The sequence below is a fragment of the Orcinus orca genome, chromosome 14 (genome assembly GCF_937001465.1).
Source record: "Orcinus orca chromosome 14, mOrcOrc1.1, whole genome shotgun sequence".
Classification (NCBI taxonomy): Eukaryota; Metazoa; Chordata; class Mammalia; order Artiodactyla; family Delphinidae; genus Orcinus; species Orcinus orca.
Genome location: NC_064572.1, coordinates 32,624,291 through 32,649,482, shown reverse-complemented (window position 1 = coordinate 32,649,482; position 25,192 = coordinate 32,624,291). Strand labels below are relative to the sequence as shown.

General features: G+C 38.3%; 1 protein-coding gene across 1 annotated transcript in view; it reads right to left on the bottom strand.

Moving 5' to 3' along the window:
* The window catches only part of KAT6B (lysine acetyltransferase 6B), a 181,681-nt gene that overhangs the window by 53,701 nt on the left and 102,788 nt on the right, over window positions 1–25,192 (bottom strand). The window contains 4 exon segments of the mRNA XM_004273083.3: window positions 17–149; window positions 2,597–2,678; window positions 2,906–3,021; window positions 12,589–12,697. Of these exon segments, the coding sequence (XP_004273131.2) occupies window positions 17–149; window positions 2,597–2,678; window positions 2,906–3,021; window positions 12,589–12,697 (440 nt within the window).

Sequence of the window (25,192 nt, the reverse complement as noted above, 5' to 3'; positions counted from 1 at the left end):
TAAGATCTCAACCTACAACAATCGTTGCTTTAATTTATTTTTCGGTCGTCCAATGGGTTTTGCATATCGTCGTTTTATTTGTGCAGCTTTCTCATGAAGTAGTTTTCTTCCCTTTTTCTTTGGTCTGCAGACTTGGCAAATCCACATCCCTGAATTAATATATATATGAGAAAAATATTTTAATGTTTGATTTTAGGAGAGAGATTAAATATAAACTGCAGCTGTAATAAGCTGCCCAAGGATGCCTGTATGCAGAAATTGACCCTAGAAGATGGATCACTCCCTTCTGTCATTCTCCTCAGGAAGCTGTCATTAAAGGTCAATTTCCCCAGGGTCAAGGTGCTGAGAGCAGAGGGCTGACCCATCTCAGAACTCTTCCAATAAGGCTTTTCCCAACATGTCACCAAGCTTCCCTAGACCATGTAAACACACATGAAAACCCAATCTTGTCATATTATATATCTTTTGATTGGAGGGAGACATTTTCAAGTCAATTGTTTTTTTGAAATTTCTGGGAAAAAAGTATTTGTTTTGTCTCTTTTTGAAAATTTTCTAACTAAATTATAAGATATAGTTTTTAAAATTAAAACTTAAAATGTTTAAGTACTATGGAGCTACAATAATTAAAACTATGCACCTGGCATATGGAAGCAGGTCAATGGATAAGAACTGAAAGGCCAGAACAACTGAAAAGTTTAGCATATCATGAAGGTTGTATTTCAAATCAGTGGGGAAAGGATGAAACGATTGAGTAAAGGGTGATAGAACACACAGCTGTCTATCTGGAAGGAAAATAATTATTTCCTATCTTTTATAAACACAAATTCTAGGCAGATGAATATTATATGGCAAAATTAAATGTTACAAGCACCAGGAAAACTATGTGGATATTAATATAATCTAAGCATGACTGACATGTAAGACTGAAGCCATAAAGAAAGAGATTCATGGATTTGACTACATAAAAATATAAAGAGCTTCTGCAAATCAGTAAGAAAAAAGTGAAAACCCCAATGAAAAATGATTAATGAATAAAAACAGGTACTTTACAAGATGATATACAAACAGCCAATAATCAAACACAAAAAAGTTCAATTTCATTATTTAAAGAAAAAAATCATCAGACATCTTTTTTCTGTTACCTAATTGGTAAAAATTTTAAATAAAAACACTGTGTTACATTGAATCTAAGATACCACTGACTATAAGATGCATCTGATTTCAAAGATGTTAAAATGTTTTTTAAAAAAGTGTGTCTTAGATTCAACGAAATATAGTAATAGTGAGTGCTGGTCATTTATACAGGGAAACAGGTATTCTCATACACTGGTGGTTGGTCTGAAAACTGATACAACCTTTCATGTACACAGTCTTTGATCCAGCAATTCCTCCCGGAGGAATTTATCTTAAGGCAATAATTGTGGATGGAAAAAATTGGAAACATTTGTAATATCCACAATAGGGGATTGGTTAAATAAGTTATTCTTTTCTTTACATGGGGTTGCAAAATCAATTATGTTCAGGAACCACCCAGGTATAATATATATGACTGAAGCAAGCTGGAATGTAAGGCAACAGGTTGCAGTGAGACTGAGGCAGAATGGGGCACTGACAATTCAAATGCAAAATTTAAAAAATATTGCACCAGCTCTTCTGTAACGCAGTTAAGAGAAGTCTTTAAAAAATATATAGAGAGATACAGATAGATAGATGATAGATAGATAGATAACCAACAAAACATTTCTGTGGCCCACAGTCACCAGGTTTGTAACCCCTGCTCTATGTACTATGGAGTTCTACACACTTATTAAAAAGTATGTTTAGGAGAACATTTAATGATGTGGGAATGTGAAAAGCTATTGTTAAGAGGGAAAAACCATAAACATGTACAGACTGTTCCATTTCTTTTTAAAGGGGTGGGTGGGGGCAGGGAAGGAATTTCTAACTGATTGTTCTTATTCCTTTTTGCCAATCTATATTTTCTACATCTTTCACAATGAAAATGTATAAATTTTGTAATAAGAAAGCAAAGTTATTTTTAATGTTTAATATATTATCATATGAGAAAAAGAAGGCTGAGCTTGGCTGACTACCCGATAAACAGAAAAGAAAATCCATATTCTATATGGATATATCCATGTAAGATAGTTCAGATCCTCATGTTCAAAATTATCAACTAATGGCCAAGAAAATGGTGATGGCTCCTGTCATAGGACTTTTCTGGAGTCATCATTATCACCATCATTGAAAATAGGTAATTTCTTACCTCTGAACATTGTACTGAATAACATGGAGAGTACTCTAAACTTTTGACCTACCTAATCTAAACTTATTCTAATAGGGGAGTGGTTTCAGGACAGGAATGGTCTTTTTAGTCCTGTGGATGAATTAGAGTATTTATCATATACATTACCCCCAAACTCAATGCTTTTACACTTCTCTGCTCACAACCTGTACTAAACCCTCAAGTATAGGGAAGGTAGGAGGGATGAAAAAAATGCTTAAAGAACCTGTATACTTCTGAGCTGTCAGACATTAGGACAAGGCTAATGTGTACACAATAAAACACATTTTTAAATATGGTTTAAAATTTCACCTTTTGGCATTCTGGAAAGTGGGGGATCACAGCACTCCATATGGAATCCTCTATCGCAGGAGTCACAGAAAAGCATATTATCCTGCAATATAACATATTAGAGACTAATTGAGACTGAAATCAACTGTAAAAGGCCACAAATTCTTATGTTATCCAATTAACAAAAATAAAATATAAGGAAGGAGCACCACGATCCCTGTTGAAATGTATTTAAACATTTAAAAATAGCAACAATCTATAAAAATGAAAAACCTTAACACTGAAAACTAACAATTTACCTGGAGACAGACTACTGAGAGCCATACTTACTGCATTTTTGCCTTGGATTCTACATGCACTGCATGTCTTGCATTCGATGCACTGCCACCTTAAGGCCTTTACGTTTGTTGTTAATTCAGGACAAAATTTCAAACAGGATGGGTGTCCTATAAGAATAAAAAGCAAATTGCTTTATGGGACTGGTGCCTTCAATTTTTTAAACTCCCGTTCCCTAATATTTAATAGATGGTGATGATGCCAGCCAAAGAACCTTAGGAACCTGAAAGTACAAAAAGATCAAAGAGGGAATTCCCTGGCAGTCTAATGGTTAGAACTCTGAGCTTCCATTGCAGGGGGCACAGGTTCGATTCCTGGTTGGGGAACTAAGATCCCCCGCAAGCTGCATAGTGAGGCCAGAAAACAAACAAAAAACCATATCAAAAAAAAAAAATATATATATATATCAAAGAATCCAAATTACACTTTCCTTTCTGTCTCCCCTGCCCCACCCCCATATGTGAGAGAGTGACTGTACAAATGTTTTCCCTAAGAGAAATTTGGAAAATTTACGCCAATTCTAATCACAAGTGTTGGAGAACTTGAAGATAACGTATGCTCAAGATCATGTTCTCATGCCTGTGCCTTCTGTTAAATCTCTTGACCTCGCCCTCTTCATCGATCACCATCTACTCCGAAGTTTTCTGGCTTGCCAGCCTGCGAGGAGAGTGCTGAAGTTCAAACAATTCCTGCTCTCTGAGTATAATGAAATCTTAAAACAACAGTTAACTAACTAAAAATCTGCGGCTGCTTAACATAATACAACAAACAAATGGAAAAAAGAAAAAAAAATCCAATAGCATACAAAGAATGTCCCATTGCTGGGATACACAAAGAAGAAACTATTGCCATCTTGCCCCTGGGACGCTGAACTTAAAATCTGTAAGTAGGAGTAGAAACAGTGAATTTGGAAGTTGCAAGATCCAGGCTAAATGGAATATGCCAAGAAACATACCCTTAGCAAGCGTTCCCCCATTTTTCTGAGTGTTCAGCTTTTCTGCACTGTTTTGTTTGTTTGTTTGTGGTTTTTTTGGGGTATGTGGGCCTCTCACTGTTGTGGCCTCTCCCATTGCGGAGCACAGGCTCCGAACGCGCAGGCTCAGAGGCCATCTGCACTGTTTTGGACACACTTTTCATCTAGCAGCTCTCACCTCACAGAGGAAAACTGGAGACCCGGAGGGGCAACGCCATTCAAGGAAGCCAGCCAGGCTACGCTGAATAATAGATTGCTCCAAAAGGTTTGGGGAGTGTGAGCCTAGACTCTTTGGAAGGCAGTTCAGTTTAAAATTTGATGGTCTTTTATCACATAAACCTAAGATCTCCAAATTTGATTTTACTTTTCTAAATCTGGTCTTAAAACAGTAAGAACGTTAGTAAATTCCATGTGAAAGAACTTATTACCAAGCTGCAAAAGAAACCTGAGGGGTAATAAAAAAAAAAAAAAAAAAAGCAGATCCTGAAATTTCAAAACTGTTTTATAATTTCCTGACTTTGGCAGGCTCATTGTTTAAATATGTAGTTTGGGTTGCTGCCAAAAAGGTCCTCCTCCCTAAAGCTTAACAGGTGCTTCATGAAATTCCACCCACCAGGAGACTTGGCTTTTTGAAGTAAAAACATTCAAAATCAATCATCAATACTGTTAATAAAAGCACACTATTCCTGAGTTAAAAAAAAAATCTAAACATCTGTATTTAAGATGTTGAGCAAATAAAATGTTGTCATAGGATTACGACCTCAGGCAGGAGAGACACCCAGGCAGATGCATTTAACCTATGACACTATTCTTTTACAAGGGCTTCTCTCATTCAAATGAATGTGGGGGGGAAGAGTTTAAATATATAAAAATGGTTATCAATCACCTCTGTCTGCTCAGGAACAGCAAAGACAGCTTGCTTTTTGACTTTAAGAAGTACACTCTGAAGGGGGAGGGGAAGTTCTACTTTGATCAGGTTTTTCCCCTCCCCTTAGGTAGTAAGGGGGGTAAAAACTCAAGTTTTAAAGAACAGCAATTTAAATTCCACCCTTAAAATGGGTCCCATCAGCTTAAAAGTATACCATTTACTTCTCTTTTTTCCTCCCTTTTTATTACTTCCTGTAAGTCATACATCACTAGCACATATGACCTCAATTTCATGCACTAAATTTTTCTCTACATCAAAATCTGCTTTTGTACTTTATAGCTCAATATCCAGCAACTAAGGTAATTCACATCATATTATATAGCTCAGTATTTATTCTCGCAGATATCCTATGAAAAATACTTTTTAATAATTAATTGTACATTTTGAAAGTTAATGGATTTCAGCCACTTTTAATCAAGAGCAAGGAATATGTTTCCTCTTATTGCTTTCTCTCAAAGTAATATTATATCTCAACTACTACCACTTAAGCTACCCTATCAAATTCTAAAATCTTCAGCCTATCTTTTCTTTAGGCAGCAATCTTACCTTTATTTAGCTCAAGAGAATTGGCCATAGATCCCTTCCAGCTCTAAATTTCTATGATTCTGTAAAGGATGCTGAGAGATGAAGAAACATTTCCTCTTTACTTTCTCACGGCCAACTTTAAAATAACACAAAAGACTGTAACTGAATCTTGACATACTACTACACAATCTATAATAATTAGATAAAGGACAACAATACTATTGATAATGCAAGTCCTTACCTCCCATTTAGCCATTCCATAAATTCAACAGTTCCCCCTAAAATTTGGGTTCTCTCTGATGACACAATTCAGGGCGGTTTACCCTTCTGGAGTTTGTTTTATTTTTGTGGTTTGCAATTTATCTGATTTGAGAACATAATATATATATTCATTCACTCATTCATTCCTATTACCAGCACATACTAAGCACTGGTAGCTTATAACAGTTTTATCTAGCAAAACCAGAGGCGTATTGTTTAAAATTAAACAAGTACCAGTGAGACCACAAACCAGTAGAAATGATTTTTGGAGTAAGTACTATGGGAGAAAAAAAAACATGGGCTCTGTAGTAGACAGAATAATGCCCCCCAAAGATATCTATACTGTAATCCCTATAACTTGCCAATATAGTACCTGACATGGCAAAAGGGGCTTTGCAGATGTGACTAAGGGTACAGGCCTTGAGATGGGGAGACTATCCTGAATTATCTGGGTAGGCCCAATCTAATCACGAGTACTTAAAAGCAGAGAATCTTCCAGCTGGGTTAGTAAGATGAGATGAAACGAGGAGGAGGAGAGGTTCAAAATAGCAGAAGGACTCCACCCAGTGTGGGGGAAGCCACACACAAGCCAAGGAATATGGGTGTCCATTAGAAGCAGGGAATGCCGTTCACCTGACAGCAAGAAAATGGGGATCTCGGTCCTGCATACGCAAGGAACTGAATTCTGTCAACAATTTTGTGGCAACGTGTTATAGCAGCAACGGAAAACTATGAAAGATTCAAGACACTCGGTCCCTCGGATTGGCTATCTGACCAACCATCTGTCCATCTGAGACACAGTGAGGAAAAAGACAGACATTTCAGATCACACAGTCCACCAGGAAAGACAACCATTAGACAAGAATTAGGATGGGGTGGCTTGGAGATATGGGTAAATCTAGCAGGAGGTTAGAGGCAGGCCTTCCTAAAGAAGAGACCCAAAGGATGAGTGGGAACAGATGGGACCAGAGGGGGGAGCAGGGTGGGAGAAGACGGCATGTGCAGAGGGAGAGGAGAACACGGTGACATTCAAGAAGAGGAAAGAGGTTTGATATAACTAGTGTGAAGGGGATGGTGATGTGCAAAGGGGTCAACAGGAGCCCAATCCAGAAGAGTGTTTTGGGCTTGGATTTTTCCTAAGGTTAACTGGAGGACACTAAAAAATTCTGTAATTAGATTTACAATTTTAAAAAGTAACTTAGGCTTAAGTATGGAAAATGGATAAGGGGAAAGAGGGTAAATATTAAAGTTAGGTTATTACAATAGCAGCTCTGAGCAGGTCTGGTGTGGGTTATGGATATACTGAGGATGTAGGATACATATTAGGACATAAAACCAATGCATTTTTGGTGATTTCTTGCTATGAGAGAATAGGATAGAGGAGGGCTTGTAGAACTGAATGAGTAGCTGGTGGGATGCCATTTGCTGAAACGGGAAATCCCTGAGGAGAAGCAGGATGTTGTCTGTTTGCTAAGATTTCTTTTTTTATTGTGGTGGTTGTATTTTGGGGGGAAGGAGCAGTGTAAGGTTCATCAGCTGCTTTGGATATTATCTCTGAGGAGCCTGCAGGGTGTCAAGTGGAGAAGTTCTGGAGGCATTTTTATCTAATGGTCTGGAACTCAAGAGAAGCTATGAAGCACAGTGAGGAAACACAGGGCCAAGGACAGAATCCTGAAGAAACTATGAGGGGATGAAGAGAGGCCAAGGAGCTCACAAAAGATCTGAAAGAAGTGGTAGAGAGAAAACACAGAGAATATGAAATCACGGAAGCCAAAGGATGAGAACATTTCAAGGAAAAATATTCTCAACAAGTCAAGTATGGCTGAGAGGAATATCTGGTGTGGACTGAAAGATGTCCATTAGATTGTGACCAAAACTTAGAAGGCACCTTTAGATTTTGCTACATGGAGGTCACTGTTAATCATACCAGCATAAGTTTAGTGAAGTAACAGGCCTGAACAAGGCTTCTGCTTCCTGTTACTCTGCTTGGATGGTCAATCCAGCTTTGGGCTTGTGGAGGGTGGGGCTCACCAACCCTTCCTCCTCCATCCCTGTCTATTCCTCTTTGGAGTCCATCTTGAGGTTTCTTTCTAGTCAAGGGTCTCCTTCCAAACCTAATTATTTCTGTATCTACTCAGTGTGAAACTGGATGACTAACCAACAAATCCCTGGGGCATTTTCTCACAGTAACCTTAAGAAACTAGTGATTTTAAAAATACACACACACACACACACACACTATACACACACTGGTATACCCGTATATTACACCAACAAGCTCAGTCTGGGAACAGAAGGCAGGCAAGTTTTGTTTAGGGTTAACATACAAATAAAGACGAGCCCAGGAGAGACTTCAGGTCTCCTGAGGGTGGGCTGACATTGGACCCTGTGGCTCTGGCTCCCTTTACTGTACAAAGGTGATATTCCATCTCTCCCAGCTGCATCACAGCAGCCTTGCTGTCTCCAGTGTCAATGAGCTTCCACTTAGAATGATGCTATAATTTTGAACTGTGCACTTATCTTAGATTTGCTAATTTGAAAACACACATGCACACAACTCATCTGTAAGTAAGATTTAACCACCCAGCAATCTGAGCAGCAGACACAAAATTTCATTTGGTATAATATCTAATACTTATGTGAAGCTAATTAAAGATAATTTGGTCTTAATGAGGCAAAGAGAATATAACAGTGTTAATTTCAAAGTAGGCTGATCCATGAAAGTCAAGCAAAATCACTTCCTAGTCCCAACATTTCCATAGACCTGAAGACTACGTAATGAGTCCCACATTCATTTTAGTGCTTCGAATAATCTTTCATCTTTGGGTAATGTTTTATAGTTACTGATAATCTTCATAGCATTATCTCACTGGATCCTCACAACAGCCCTGTGGATGTGGGGTGCAGACGTCACCCTCTGAATTTCACAGATGTCTAAAGTTACAGTTCCATAGCCAGCAAGCAAAGAGGACTGGAATACCACATTTGGGTCTCCTTGTACTATGTACCTCACTTCACATTTTTACTACCTGCAAACTTGAATTATTTTTTTCAAAAGAACTTCCAGCAGGAAAAGCATAGTTAAAGAATATACTGCCCATTTGCAGCACTGAGCCATCTTTAAAAACACAGAAATTTCTAATTGGCTTTACTTTATGATGTAAGCAGAAGGAAACACTTATTACTCAGGTCTATGAAATCTAAGCAGAGTCTAAATGTGATATCATACAAATGGTACTTCAGATAGAGGTGACTAAAAACCTACAGGAACATATGGGAAACACATTTAAGAGTGATCCTCCTTATGGGCTGCCATCTATATTTCCTTTTTTGGGTTTTATACTGCTATGGGTATTTTTTTCACAGAAACATCTTACATTAGGGATTCCTTTGATCATTACAAACAGTCTCAATGCAATCCCAGAACCAGTGGACTCTCGAGTGTGAGACAGTGGCCACTTCCATGAGGCCAACCAGGGCTACCAGCCACTCTGGTAGTGGCTGGTAATTCCCACTTCCGAAACTGAACTGGACCATGACAATGGGGATCTCACCATTACTGGAGGACACCATTGAGCCAGCGGTGTCTAGCCTATTTTATTCTTTTTCCCTTATAATCACCAACGTGTCACAACAGAGCATTATAACTACAAAATCCCTCCAAGCTCTCTAAGAAGAACCATATTTTATTTTGGTCCTTCTATTTCAAGACTAGCAAATTGCAAAGTCCACTCATATACCAGATGAAGTAAATGTCTACAGTGCATCTCCCTGAGTTTGGAAAAAAAATTTTTTTGGGGGGGAGAAACTAAACTAGCTAAATCCAGACTGGCACAGTACACTCAAGGGAAGATTAAGTGAACCTTAACACTAGAGCCAGATCACACTGTGGAGTCCAGAGAAGTACTCCAGCCCATCCTCTACCCTAAACAAAGGGACATGATGACCCCAGGGCTTGAATTTCTGCCATGACCCATATCTCAACTCCAAAGCCTCTAGCTCATTCTACCTGAAGGGAGGAGGCTCACAAAATGACTCTGGATAGAAGCCTTCTAGATAGCATCCGCAATCCATTCTTCTCCATTTGTTAACACATTCTTGGCCGGAGACATATTTCGGCCACAGGCGTTAGTTTCTGCAAAAATCCCCCAGTCAATAATGTGTTAAAAAAGAAAATAAGAGATCATTTTTGAAAAGAGAAAACATAACACTACACCTATACACCCTGGAAAAGTAAGAAACTTCAGGGGGAAAAATATTTCAGTGACCTCCAAGTATAAAGGAAATCAAACCTCTCCTTTGGCAGGTCTTCCATCTGGGAAAGACAAAGGGAGATTGGTTACATCAGAAAATCTAAGATCTACCTGTTTAGAATTACAAGCCTTTATACCCTGTGAAAGAGGCCTTGAAGTTATGATCTAGGAGATAATGATCTCTTATCAGCTCAAGTAAGTGTATCACCAGAGGTAAGGAAATATATGAAGGGAACTTTTCTTTCCAGATTTAAGTATGTCTTTAATCTGTCTAGGCGCCCAGACAAATAGATACTCAAGAAATGAAACAGTTAAGGGTGTTTTTAAAGTACCACCTTAAAAATCACAAAGGGTAAACCCTAGACAAGAGAACACCACTAAATTTATCAGGCAGTTACACAAAACAATAATTCATTCAGAATGAGCCTCGTGGGAAAACCCAAAAGATAACTACAGAGTCAGAACTGATGAGTGAGGCACTACCTCACCAGGATAAAACAAGGAGATTGCAGGAGTGAAATTTATTAACCTGAACATACAGATAATGTTTCCATGCCCTTTTGTCACTAGCTATGATACCATGGGCAGGTGAAAGAGTTTTAATGACTCTGTAAAGCCCATCAAAAAGACTGTCAGAAAGCATTTCTCAAGCAGAGTTTGAAATGTCTTATTTCCAAGGCTCTCTCCTCTTAGTCAGGTTCTGAGAGCTGCAGAACCACTCAGGGCCTATCAAGTTAAACCTTCACAGGAGGAGGAAGAATCATCACACAACAGTGCCATTCGTCAGTGTGAAACATTTCCTCTATCCAACCAACAAGCAGCTGTCATAAATGATAAGATTTTAAATTACTTGCAGCAATCAAGAAAAATATCAAACATGCCAAACAACAACAAAAATCCCACAACTGCTGGCATTTATAACACACTTACCAGAGTTGTTGTAGACCTTATGTTAGGCTATTTACTTGTGTTCTCTTCTTTAACTTCCATACAACCCAAGAGGTAGGTGCCACCATTATCTCTAGTTTTCTAATAAGGAAACTGAGGCTCAGAATGGTTAAGTAACTCATTCAAGGTAGAGGAGCTGTGGCTGCCTTTCTACTTTGCTCTTAACCACTATACTAAACTGACTTCCTAAATGAGAGTATGCTATTGTGTTTTGCAGATTTGTTGATGTTTTTTAAAGAATTAACTGTAACCAGAGAAATACTTGGTAATTAATTTTAAGATAACATTTTGGGGAGAAAAGTTTCAGTAGGCTGGGAGAAGAAAATTTAAAGATTAACACAGAGATTAATTTTTAAAAACCCAATAACTGCTACTCACTCTGTTGAGAGACATACGTATGGAGATACACACACACACACACACACGCACACGTGTATGTGTGTGTGTATACATACATACATATAACCATATATATCTCACCTGGGCAACTTATCACCTGCTTAACAGGAAGGAAGATTGGCTGGTAAGACAAATTCTTTTAGTGTAAGCACAATTTGAGTTTTTTGGGTTTTTTTGCGGTACACGGGCCTCTCACTGCTGTGGCCTCTCCCGCTGCGGAGCACAGGCTCCGGACTTGCAGGCCCAGGGGCCATGGCTCACGGGCCCAGCCGCTCCGCAGCACGTGGGATCTTCCCGGACCGGGGCACGAACCCGCGTCCCCTGCATCGGCAGGCGGACTCCCAACCACTGCGCCACCAGGGAAGCCCAATTTGAGTTTTAATTTCCATTATAAAAGTGGAGGTGCGGTCTTAAAATCCTATGCTGAGAAAAAGCGGTGACAGCAACCTTGAAAGCTCTTTGGGTATTGCAATTTGCCAAAGGCCCAGTGTCCCTACCCAGCAATTCCTTGATTGCAACATCACCTTCTGCATAGACCACCCTTTTCCTTTCTTATCCTGGGCAATATAAATTTCTTTCATGCCTGATGACTTCTGGATTCTATCAATGTGATTTCCAGAATACTGTCCATCCCTTTCCAGCTGTCACACAGAGCTGGGCTGTAATATTATATTTCACCAGTAGGTGTCAGGACCTGAAACACTATGTATTCCAACTGAAACGTCTTAAATTGAGACTTCAGGTTATAGAAAACTAGTGATTCTAGGTGCATTCAGCATGAAAGTTTAGAATTCTCTACCTTGAATTTACCTGCAATGTAGAATAGTCCAAGTTGAATTATTAATGCTGGTATGAAATCAAGCTTAATTTAAAAGATGAATATACGGGCCTCCCTCGTGGTGCAGTGGTTAAGAATCCGCCTGCCAATGCAAGGGACATGGGTTCAAGCCCTGGTCCGGGAAGATCCCACATGCTGTGGAGCAACTAAGCCTGTGAGCCACGACTACTGAGCCTGCACTCTAGAGCCCTCAAGCCACAACTACTGAGCCCGTGTGCTCAGAGCCCATGCTCCACAAGAGAAGCCACTGCAATGAGAAGCCCGCGTACCACAAAAAAACTAGAGAAAGACCCAACGCAGCCAGAAATAAATAAATAAATAATTTTTTAAAGCTTTTTAAAAAAAATTTATTTATTTTATTTTATGACATATGGTTTATGTCAGTGTTAATATACTCACACTTCCCCCCCCACCTGCATTTACTTTTTAAATTTAAAGCTTACTCTATTATCAAATATTGCTTTAAATAACAAACTTTTTTTCGATAGAGAGAAATCGCATGTAGCTATAATGGGGAGTCATTGTACACACATACACAAAATACCAACTTACCACTACTGCCACAATCTGCACAGGAGAGGAGTTCTTCTGGTTTCTTTTCACGATTAGATTCTTTTGTCCCCAGACAGAAGCTGCATATTGGAATGGGATCGGCACGGGGCTACGAAAAAAATTAAAATGAAAAAACAGTTAGTTTTCCACTTCAAAATTTAAAACAAAACATTAAAATCAAAAGCTTCTTACATATTTCTTTACCAAAGAAAAACTGCTGAAATAAGGTATTCATATCAACATTTTCTGCTAATAAAAAACCCCTCGAATTATTTGACACTAAAGTATTGCCAGAATAATGCATTTATGTGTAATGTATAAGAGTCAGAAGTAATTTTCATTAACCCAATGAAATCTAAAACCTTTATATATTACACTACCTTCCTGAAATAAACATTAAGAATTCATTTGAAGTCTCAATTGTTCCCGTAATCTATATGCCTACTATAAATTGATTCACCTATTCAGTATTACAGTCTATGAGTATCTTCTAGTCAGACCAGATTGTTTAATTAAACTTTATCAAATGTTTTAGTACAGGTTACTATTATGCATCAATTAAATATTTGACATAAAATACTGGTATGTTAAAAGGTGACATAGTAACAGCATTAGAACTAAGCAAGAACTTTAAAATTCTATGGGATCACTTGAGATGATCAAAAGACCATTAACAAGACCTTTCTGGCACCAAGGTCTTCAAAAGTAAACCACACCATGCCACACAAAGGAGACAAACTCTCAATCTCTGACATTCCCACTTTCAATAAAAGAAAGAACAAAACATTTGTCTAACCCCCAGCACCCCTTTAACTCTCACTATGGAAATTGCTTCTAACAATGTATAAATCTGCATACATTTTAGTGCCTCCATTGTTATTTATGAGTACCAGCAACACTAGTATTCCCATCCAAATGAAGAGTTGACTGTGTCTACAGATCTGGTCACATTATTTTGAACAGCCAAACTGTATGAAAACTAAAATTTTATTTCATATTCCAAGCTTCACACATGTTGTCTGCTAGCCATCTGAATGTAACTATAATGTATTTATATTTGAATCTCATGAATCAAAAATTTAGGGCAAGAAAGCTTAGTATAATCACAAATTTTTTTAATGTAAATTAAAAACAAGATTTTGCTAGGCCTAACTTTCTAAATATACATCAGCGTAAAATAAACCTCATTTGTTCAGCCACTCTGTTCCAAACGCCTGATACATTGCCTGATGCACAGCAGGCACTCAAAATGTATTTGCTAACTATATAAAAATATATTTGAATATAAATGAAAGAAACATATGCTAGTTTAAAAACACTTATCTCTAAAATAATATTTCAAATGGTAATAATGATTCCAACAAACGTTCAATGTGACATGTCATCAAAAACCAGAATTCACCTTATGACCAAGCATTTGCAAAATTGTTCATTATGACTGTTAATTTCATCTTACAATATAAGTGTTCATTATCTTGCCCTATTTTTCGGTTTAATTTGTTCTTTTAATATGCACAGGTTTCACTTTCTGAGGTAACTATGCAAATGCGTTTTTGTAGCCCCAGTTAAAAAGCAGAGTATAAAACACTGTATTAGAAAAACCAAAAAAGACAAGCTACAACAAACTGGTCACTGACTCCTGCCACCATTTTTTAAATGCCAGATAATCAGCACTGCATAATTATGGATCCATAGTTATTACTCACAACTGCTCAACTGCAGCACCTTGGGAACACTTTTGTTCCTTTAAATAGCAATTAAAAGAACAATCTGGTTTTCAAGTGACAACATTCCCCTGATAGATTCTAGCTAAAACCCAGTCCTTATACTAATGGGATTGCTGCTTTCATTTGATATAACAATGCTCAAGCCATTGCTGCCATCCTTGCACTGATAAATAATTTACAAAATGTCACATATCATTCATGCAGTGAAACCAATCCAAATCTGCAATCCCATTTTTCCTTCCCAGATGAATTTTTAGCTGTAAGAAAGACATGGCCATCAGCCAGCATTCATGCTCATTTTTCGTTTTTAACTAAAGGTAACACAAAGGACAAAGGTTGCTAGTAGTTCATGGCCAGAAAGACCGATGTCCCACACTCTGCTCAATAATAGAAAGCATAGATGATATCACTTCACGCCACACTCAAGCAAGCCCCACCATGCTGATGTATGCTCACAACCATTTATTTTAGGGATAACTGTCTCACAATACTCTATAAAACCACTACATTATACAGAAATGTCTGCCCTGCTGAATTATTGATAATTCAAAGCACTTTTTGCTAACCTCAGTATAGCCGAGTCTAATTAACTTTAAAAAGCTGTCACTTGTATGAAATGAAACTTTTACAGTAATGCACGTAAATGGGTCACAGAATTATTATGATTCACTATTCTCGATCAGACTACACATAAACTGTTTCAAAAAATAATCCCTGGTAATAGATTAAAATGGATTGCAGTCAGAAAGAGGTCTGAATCAATGGCAACTCAATTCTATATAAATCCACTACTGACAAATCACATTTAAGAGGTCTGAAAATGGAACCAAACATCTCCCAGTTCTGAATTCCTTTCTTTGAAATTTCACACCACCACCTAACCTGTTGATCACATTTTCTTATCAACATGCCTGAATACTTCAGTCTGATCTTGAGAACGAACACTCACGGACAGGTTTAAACTCTGCAAACTGCTCGGGAAGCATTTCTTCCTCACCTCCCATGTGATGGTCCTGGGGCAGCTACTAGGCTAGAGGCCACTCATACACTAGCTCATTTAATCATCTTAACAATCCTGCCAGGAATGTATATTATTATGCCCATTATAGGAAAGAAATTGAGGCTCCGAGAAGTGAGGTAACTTTTCTAAAGTTGCAGAGGTTCAAGTGTGGAGCTGGGATTCAAACACAAGTGTGTCTTCTTCGGTAAAGCCCATTTCTCACCTTTACTACCTCCCCTCCTTATCTCTCCTCAAGAAAAACCAATGTTTAAAAATTATTTTCCATCAGCAGTAATAACTCTAATGTGCTCATAATCTCTGCCATCCAATTTCTCCCATGACCAATGGCATACGTTTTGTAAACTATTAAAAAAGCAACCTTTAATATGCTATAGATTATTTATTGATTACAATGGGGAAATGGTACCTTTACAATGGAAAAGTCTGGTAGACAAACCCTTAACTGAGCAATCGAACCTATCAGCCATTATGGGACAAACTGACATGAGATGCCTCCCAAGCATGGCGCTGAAGGACTCAGCACTGCCTATGCAGTGTTCTTACTGGAAACATTTAGCCTCAATCTAATCATAAGGAGACAATCAGGCAAATCCAAATTTAGGGACATGCTGGCCTGGACTCTTCAAAAACTGTTGATGCCATGTAAGACCCAAAAAAGAGCAGAACCAATTTAGGCGATTAAAGTGGTGGGAAAACTAAATACAATTTGCAATCTTTGCTTGGATTTCGAATTTTTAAAAAATAACTCACGGCTGTAAAGAACACTATTTGGATAATTAGGGTAACATGCACTAAATAGCGGACAACACATAAACTAGACTGTGATTACATAAGAATTGTCTTAGGAGTTATGTGCTGAAATATTTTGGAGTAAAGTGTCATGATGTCTGTAACTTGAGCTCAAATGATGCAGGGGGAAAAATCTATGTGTATTACTAGTGTATGTGTGTGCAGAGAGGAAGAGAGAAAGCAAATGTGGCAAATGTTAACGGCTGGTGAATCTATATAAAGGTACTTGGATGTTCATGACATTATCCGTTCAATCGTCTAATTATTTGTTTCAATGTTTACAAGTTTCCAAGCAAAAAGCTGGGGGCACTTTCAAAAAAAAGATACAGAATGAGTTATTATATAGTTGGATTACAACATTTCTAAAGTAAAGTATCTCAATCCAATTACTGCTTCACAGGAAATACAGAGGACAGAGGAACATGTCAATCTACACAGCAGAGGGATGCAAGTACCAAAACTCTTGAAGACAAATGACCCAGTTTCTTCAACAAGTAAATTAAAAGGGTGAAAGAATGAGTGAGGGAGACAGAAACAGATATGGAAGAAGAACCAATAGATTAAGAGATTTAAAAGGCTTATCAGCCAATTACAACATATAGTCCTTATCTTGATTATGATTCGAATAAACTGTAAAACAAAACAAAATGACCTACTGAAGCAACTTGGGGCTGGTTGGCTGGGAAGAGACTGTTGGGAGGGGACAAGCAGGGTGTCTTCATCCAGGGGTAGGGGTTAGATTTGTTCTCCATGCCTCCATGCCCCAATGAGTCATCTTAGACTCCAACTTTCCAACAGAGCTGTCCAGCAACGAAATGAATTTTTTTCTTGCTTCTTTATTTTACTTTTTACACTGGTAAAATGTGTGTGTGTACGTGTGTATGTATGTGTATGTATGTGTGTGTATATATATATAACATAAAATTCACCATGTTAATCATTTTTAAGTACACAGTTCAGTGGCGTTAAGTATGTTCACAATGTTGTACAACCACCATTGATCTCCAGAACTTTTTCATCTTCCCAAACTGATACTCTGTCCCCATTAAATACTAACTTCCCATTCCCCCAGGCCCCAGGCAACCGCCCTTCTGCTTTCTGTCTCCATGAGTTTGAGTAACCTAGGTACCTCATAAGTGAACTCACACAGTCTTTGTAATCAGAAGCCATGGAGATACTGCATGGACCCTATCAGGATGGCGAGGATGCCACAGTGGACAAAGGAGCCTCCCGCGAGTTGGGATCTGGGACCTTTTCAAAGGTCCTTTCCAGATCAAATAGTTTAATGGTTCCATGGCTGGATAATTTCTAAGGCCCTTCCCAACTCAGGTCTAATTTTTCATTGCTTCTATTATACTTTTTTTAAAAGAGATTTTAAAAGTCTTCAGGACACTTGATATCAAAATAAGACAGCCTTTTCTGAGGAAACATTCTTAAATCCAAGACAACACATCTTTGATAAGTTTTATATTTACATACGGTTACTTTTATTTCTACCCTGAAGGAAAAAAAGATGCTTGTTAGTCTTGTTAGTCTGAGAAACTGGAAAGAAAAGGAACGGAGGGAGGGAGAGAGGGAGGAAGGGAGGAAGTTCATGCACAGATCAGAGCCATGGGCATCCAGGCTCACATCCTCTTCCTGACAAAGACACCAAAAGGGGTTTTGCCTCCACGGTCTCCACTCACAATGATCAGAGACACAGCCCTCTCTTTCCATAATCCCTTAAGGATTCTTCTGGAGTCATCTACAAAATTTCCTGAATCTACTTATAAAACATACCATTTTAGTAATTCCAAGTGTTGGAAACAATTCAGCATTTTTCATTCATATATTCACACTTGTATCATGGAAAGACCTGAATTTAAATTCTGTTCTCTGAGCCTTGGGTTCCCTCTTTTGTGAAAGGGCACAATAGCGTCCACCTTGTCTTGCTCCAGGGTTGCTAAAGTTCCCATGTGAGTGAGTGTGTGAAGCACTTTTGTAAACTATAAGGTTCTATTCAAACATTGTTAACAATTATTGCAAAATTCACTCTGGCTATAAAAACAAACAGGGCAAACAAACAACTTCAAGTCCTTAATAAACATCAGTGCAAATAATTTGTTCTGGAGTTTAGAATTACTCTATAAAAGATGGATGTTGTGAGCCCCCATGAAAAGTATTCATCTTAGAGGATTTTTTTGTTTTTTGTTTTTAATGGATTAATCAGGGAGTACAGGAACAGCGTAGAAAATGCTCAACTGAGAGTCAAGAGGCCTGTAACTAATTTAATAAAAGGAAAGCTTCAAAGGAAAAGAAAAGAAAAAGATGTCAAAGGAAGAAAAGCACAAACAACTATAAAATCTTAAACTAATAATACCACAAAAGCAAACAAAGATGAATATAAATCCTGTACACCCCAGTATCAAACAGTTCATCTTTAGAGAATGTTCTCTACACTTTAGCTCAGACAACTCAATTCAATAACTCCACAACAAGCTGTATGGAAGGGCTGTTTTAAGACTCTGCTGTATTTATCTCTTTAATTTATACCCTCTTATCGTCTCACACTGAAATTTGAAGTCGAGGTACTACTTTCCTTTACCAAAATGCTTTTCTCAAGTGTCTCACTTGTGCCGAACACAAACCCTGTGAAATAGGCTTGGTGGCTCTTTCTGTCTCCGTGTCACAGGTAAGTTAAATGCCTCCCTATGGTCACAAAGCTATTAAGACAGAGGGAGCCCAGCCTGCTGACTCTAAGCTCTTAGCTGTTTCGCTTCCCATGGCTGCTCCCTCATTTCCTTTGGAGCTGGATTCACGTTATCACCTATCAGAAAGGCTATCCCTGACCACTCTCTCTAAAACAGCACTCCACCAGCACCTCTGGATCCTCCATGCCTTGCTTTATTTTTCTGCATAGCACTCATCACTATCTGACATATGATGTATCATTCATCTATTTTATTTCACTTACTAAACATTAAGAGAGCAGAGATTAGTTGTTGTAGCTCCAGTCTCAAAGTACATTCATGGAATAAATGAATGAACAAATGAACAGACTGCTTTCAGGTTTGGAACTGGCTCCTCCGGTTCAACAGGTCCCAAAATACTGACTACTGTTCTTTATTTTAATGTATATTTTTAATGACTACAATATGAAGCAACCATGGCAAGGTGGGTCCCATCACTATCTAATCTGAATGCTTTTTTCCTACTCTGACCATTTATAATGAATGGCACTTATGTTTGTACATAATTGTACTTCCATGGGTCTAATCTGACAAGATAGAACCAAAATTTTAAAATCAGCTGGGAGGAAAATTGCCTCACCACTCCCACAAGTATTAACTATTGGGACTCACTCACTAATAGCCACTATAGGTTGTATGCAAGATAGCTTTGGGGCCACGCCCAGCTGCCAGTACCTAACTGTGACCACCGTCCCCTTTGCCTCTCAAGAAATAACACAATAAAAATTTAAAACAAGAAATCAAGAAAGATGAATACACTGCAGTGAGAGTAACAAAATTATAAAAAAGCATCTATCTGTTCAATCTATTTAACAAATATTTTATAAACTTTGGTGTTTTATTATTGGTAATGAATTATTTTCCAGACTGTACAACAGATAGCACTGGGACAACAGAGGTTGAAACTGTTCATGTTGTTTTAGGTAACATACTTTTTTTTTTTTTAGCCACCTCAGCACTATACTTGACACTTATCTAATAAAGAGCTAGACTTCATTTCTTGCCACTTAACCCACTTATTCAACTGATATATGTCTGAACAGATGAAGCCCATTCCTAATTAGGATATGGATCATGCACACTCAGGATTTTCCTTTACAGCAATCTGCTTAAGCTGTGGTCTTGGGAAATAAACTAACTCTAAAAGTAGAGTATATTCCTGTGATAATCTAAACCATTTTGTATTTTAAGAGCATTATCTTGTCCCCGTCAGCATGTGCTGTAACAGTGGTCAGTGCAGCCATCCCTCTGCAAGGTTTGGTGAGCAGCATGCCCTCACAGCAGTCCCGGGGCTACTTCAGATCCTTCAGGCACAACAGAACTCTGTTCACAGCATGTCCACTGCCATTTTCTCTACACTCATGTACCCTTTTGCTTTATTCTAAGGCAATTCTTGCACTTCTGTCATGAATCTTGACCTGAATAGATGCCTAAATAATTTCTTCTGGAAGATAATTGGAGATATACTTATTACAAGATTTTTCATAGCAACAATTTTACCCTAATTTTCCTCTGGCCATATAGGTTTTATTGTATCACCTCCCCTGCTCATTATACTTCTCTGTGGGTGATTGGTTCTGTGAGGGAGCACTATATCATCCCCACTGGCTCTAAATTGAGTTTCTGTTATTACTCAGGGCAAAAGGATTTATTATTGCTAATGTATGGAGATCTTGAATGTGACTGCTGTATTTTACCTCCTTGTCACAGTCAAGGGAGTTTTCTGTATTTTAAGAGTGATAACGAGTAAATTAAATCTAATAAAAATATTTAAAAGCATCCCTACACATATCCATAAATACATCACTTCTTTTTTAAGGAATCACTTAGAAACAAAACCAATATCAATGACCACATACGGATAAGTTCCCACAATCAAAGGCTGATTCAGAAGTATAAAATTATAAAAAGCTTAGCCACAGAGGAATAAGAAGAGGAGAGAAGGGAAGACTTTCTAAGAACATCAGTCACAATAGTTATCAAATGTGTGGAGCTAACCGAAATGCTCACACTGTATCCTGTTGTCTAGAACTTGTTCTAATTAGGCAGGTGTGCCATTTATAAGAGTGCTGATTAAGGAAAGGGATTCTATTGGAAGGAAACAAATCTAATCCTGCACACTGCATTTAACAATAGCATCTCATTTGTTGTTTTTTTGGGGGGAGGTGGTAAATAAATGAGGCCTACAAGTTGGTGGGAGGGGGGAGAAGGTAGGACAATGAAACAACTGCCTTCCCCAGGGTCTTTAATTTCTTATCTGGGCAGAGACTTGGCTTTGAAGATTTCGTCTGAAAGTCTCTCCTACACCCCTACCATTAGAAACTGCAGATATTGCATTTATCTTCTTAAGAGGGATCAAAGTCTGATTCAACACCGCTGGAAATTCAACACATGGTTATAGGAAGTCAGCTTAGGATTTACAAACTATTCTCTTCAGCAAGTATGTCATAATATTAGCAATATAATATAAACCCTACCCTAGATTTTGAAAAATGTAATTTTAAAATCAATTCATATTCAAGTATCACAAATCTTTAATAGTTTCTCTCTTTTTTTAAATTTTTTTTGCGGTACGCGGGCCTCTCACTGTTGTGGCCTCTCCCATTGTGGAGCACAGGCTCCGGACCCGCAGGCTCAGCGGCCATGGCTCACGGGCCCAGCCGCTCCACGGCATTGTGGGATCTTCCCAGACCAGGACACGAACCCATGTCCCCTGCAACGGCAGGCGGACTCTCAACCGCTGCGCCACCAGGGAAGCCCTAGACTTCTTTTTTAAGAGCAATTTTAAGTTCACAGGAAAACTGAGAGGAAGGTACAGAAATTTCCCACATGCCCCCCACCCCCACAAGTGCACAGCCTCCCTCATTAACAACATTCCCCCACCAGACTCATACATTTGTTACAACTGATGACCCTACACTGACACATCATTATCACCCAAAGTCCACCCAAAGATTACATTAGGGTTCCCTCTGTGTTGTACATTCTATGGGTTTGGACAAATTTATGATGACATGTATCTACCACTGTAGAATCATACAGAGTATTTTACTGCCCCCCAAAATCCTTGCGCTCTGCCTATTCGTCTCTCCCTCCCTCCTCTAATCCCTGTTAACCGCTAATCTTTTTTTACTGTATCCATAGTTTTGCTCTTTCCAGAGTGTCATATATTAGTTGGAATCATACAGCGGCTTGCTCAGTTGCCCCAAGGCATCCGTTTTAATTTAGATGGTGCCTACATACAACTCCACCTAGGCATGATGTGAACATAAACATTCTCATTACCAGTTCAACCAAGAGAAACCTGAATTAACTGCTCAGAGACACAACTGAATTGATTGTAATTAGATACAAACAGGGAAGTAGAATGAAAAGATGAGGCATAGGTAGATGGATATTAACAAGCTAGAAAAGTCACATGGTAGTCACTTTCTCAATAAGATTACCATCACCACCACCATTCCCTCCAACAATGTCCTGTCTTCACAGAGATTTACATGGTAGTTGAGATGCTAGGCACTATTCAACAAGTTACTAATATTTACTCAGCACCCAAGTATGCCAATAGAATACAACTGGTACTCCAAGCGCTTGTCCTCACAGAATCAATAAAAGTAGTGTGATTCCATTATCACACTTAATTTGCGATTGCCCGGTGGGCACATTAAACCCACTGGTGGGTAGAATTTCCATGCCCCTGGCTTTTTTGCTTTTGTTTTCTTCACTTTCAGAGTACCTTTGACCCTTTCAATTACAGTAGTCCTAAGAAGTAGGAAAGGAGGATGGTAATTACTACCTGAATGTCAAGAGCTCTGACCTTGTTTTTTGGACTCTGCCCTAAACCTCTTTGTGGTGGAAGTTCTAGATCCACTAATGCTTTAGGCCAGGCACCAACCCAGCACTTACAGGTATATTATCAGTGAAAGTCTGCTCTCTGGTCCTTTAGCATCACTGCAGGCTATGTAGGGAGGGCACAAAACATAAACCCCTCCCCTGTCAATGCAAACTACAGCAAGGCCAGGAAGAGAAACACCAGAGTGACAGGCTTTACCCCAGGGCAAGGATTTTTTTAAGCTCGATTCCCTAGAACTTCAAGAGTCTACAGAAACCTACTAAAGGGTATACAGTAGGTTGAAGAAAGCTCTTTATCTTTGTGAAATCAAAATTTTTTTTGCATATTTTAAGTCAAAGCTTAGTACACTATGAGCTCTTTGAAGGAGATCCTTGTTTGCTTTATCTTAACAAGAACTATACACACTGTAGCTATTTGATAAATATTTGTTGAATATATAAATGTAACATTATTTCTCATACATGGTTCTTTCTCATCATTTTCTAAATTACATTCTTATTTTAGTATATAAATGGTAAATAGAGAAATAATAATAAAACAGCGCATTATATGAGGAAAAATAAACACTTTAAATGTTTGTCCATTTAGAACCTTCATATCACATCCACCCACTTACATTTTTTAAACTGTAAGATACACATAACATAAAATGTACCATTTTAACTGTTTTTAAATGTATGGTTCAATGTAAAGTATATTCGCAACATTGTACAACTAAGTTTAGATATATTTTTATATACAATGATACAGTTCAGAGAGTTCTGAAAACACCCCTTCACTCATGTAACCCATATTGCTATCAAGATATAGAGCACTCCATAACCCCAGAAAGTTCTCTCCTGTTCCTTCCCACTCAACCCCTTCCCACTCTCCTTCCCAAGCAACCACTATTCTTTTTTTTTTTTTTTGCGGTACGCGGGCCTCTCACTGTTTTGGCCTCTCCCGTTGCGGAGCACAGGCTCCAGACGCGCAGGCTCAGCGGCCATGGCTCATGGGCCTAGCCGCTCCGCGGCATGTGGGATCCTCCCGGACCAGGGCACGAACCCGTGTCCCCTGCATTGGCAGGAAGATTCTTAACCACTGCGCCACCAGGGAAGCCCCCTCAACCACTATTCTTGATTTCTACCTCCACAGTTTGGATTGGCCTGTTCTAAAACTTCATATGAATGGAAGCAGACACTGAGTTCTTTTGTGTAGGGTTTCTTTTACTCACCGTATTATCATATTCATTCATACTGTCGCATATATCAGCAATTCATTTATTTTTATTACTGAGTAGTATTTTATTGTAAAATATATAAAAATTTATTTATTTTCTCTATAGTTGATCAACATTTAAGTCTTCTTCAGTTTAGAGCTAAAATGAATAAAACTGTTCTGAACATTCTTGTTTAAGTATTTTTGTGGATAGGTGTTTTCATCTCTTTTGAGTAAATACCTAGGAGTGGAAATGCAGGGTCATAAGGTAGGTAGATGGTTAATTTTATTATTAGAAACCTCTAGTTTGAATAATTAAGAAAAATGCTAATTAGCAATACCAGGAAGTAAGCAGGGGATACTACTACAAATCTTGAAGACATTAAAATGATGGGAAATATTATGAACAGCTTTATGCCAATAAATTAGACAACTTAGTAAAATGGACTTCGCTGACAGACTAAACCAACAAAACTAACACCAGAAGAAATAGAAAATGTGAATAACTTTAAATCCATTAAAGAAAATGATTCATAACTTAAAACCTCCACACAACAAACCCCAGCTTTGCTGGTGAATTCTTTCAAAGATTAAGAAGACAACGATACCAATCTTTTTTTTTTTTTCGATACCAATCTTAAATGATCAACTTCAAAAAACAAAGGAAGAAATATTTCCCTGCTCATTTTATGAGGCCAGCATAATTCTGATATCAAAATCGGATAAAAGCATTACAAAAAAAGTAAGTTAAAAGAACAACCAATACCCCACATGAACATAAACCCTCATTTGTTTTTCTTCTTCTTAAATCTTACTTAAAAAAAAAAACTTTACTGAGGTGCAATTTACAATAATAATATGTACCCTTTTAAAGTTTGGACAAATATACATATCCGCATAATTATCACAACAATTAAGAAACAGAACCCTCAAAAAGTTCCCTCAAGCCCTTTTGCAGTTCCATTTCCTTTGCAGCCCGGGCAACTATTGATCGGCTTTCTATCATTACAGATTATTTTGCCCACTCTAGAATTTCACATATGAAATCACACAGTATGTACTCTTTTGTGACTTCCTTATGCTTAGCATGTTTGTGAGATTCATCCATGGTGTTGCATGTATGAACAGTTTATTCTTTTTTTTTTTTTTTTTTGCGGTACGCGGGCCTCTCACCGCTGCGGCCTCCCCCGTCGCGGAGCACAGGCTCCGGACGCGCAGGCTCAGCGGCCATGGCCCACGGGCCCAGCTGCTCCGCGGCATGCGGGATCCTCCCGGTCCGGGGCACGAA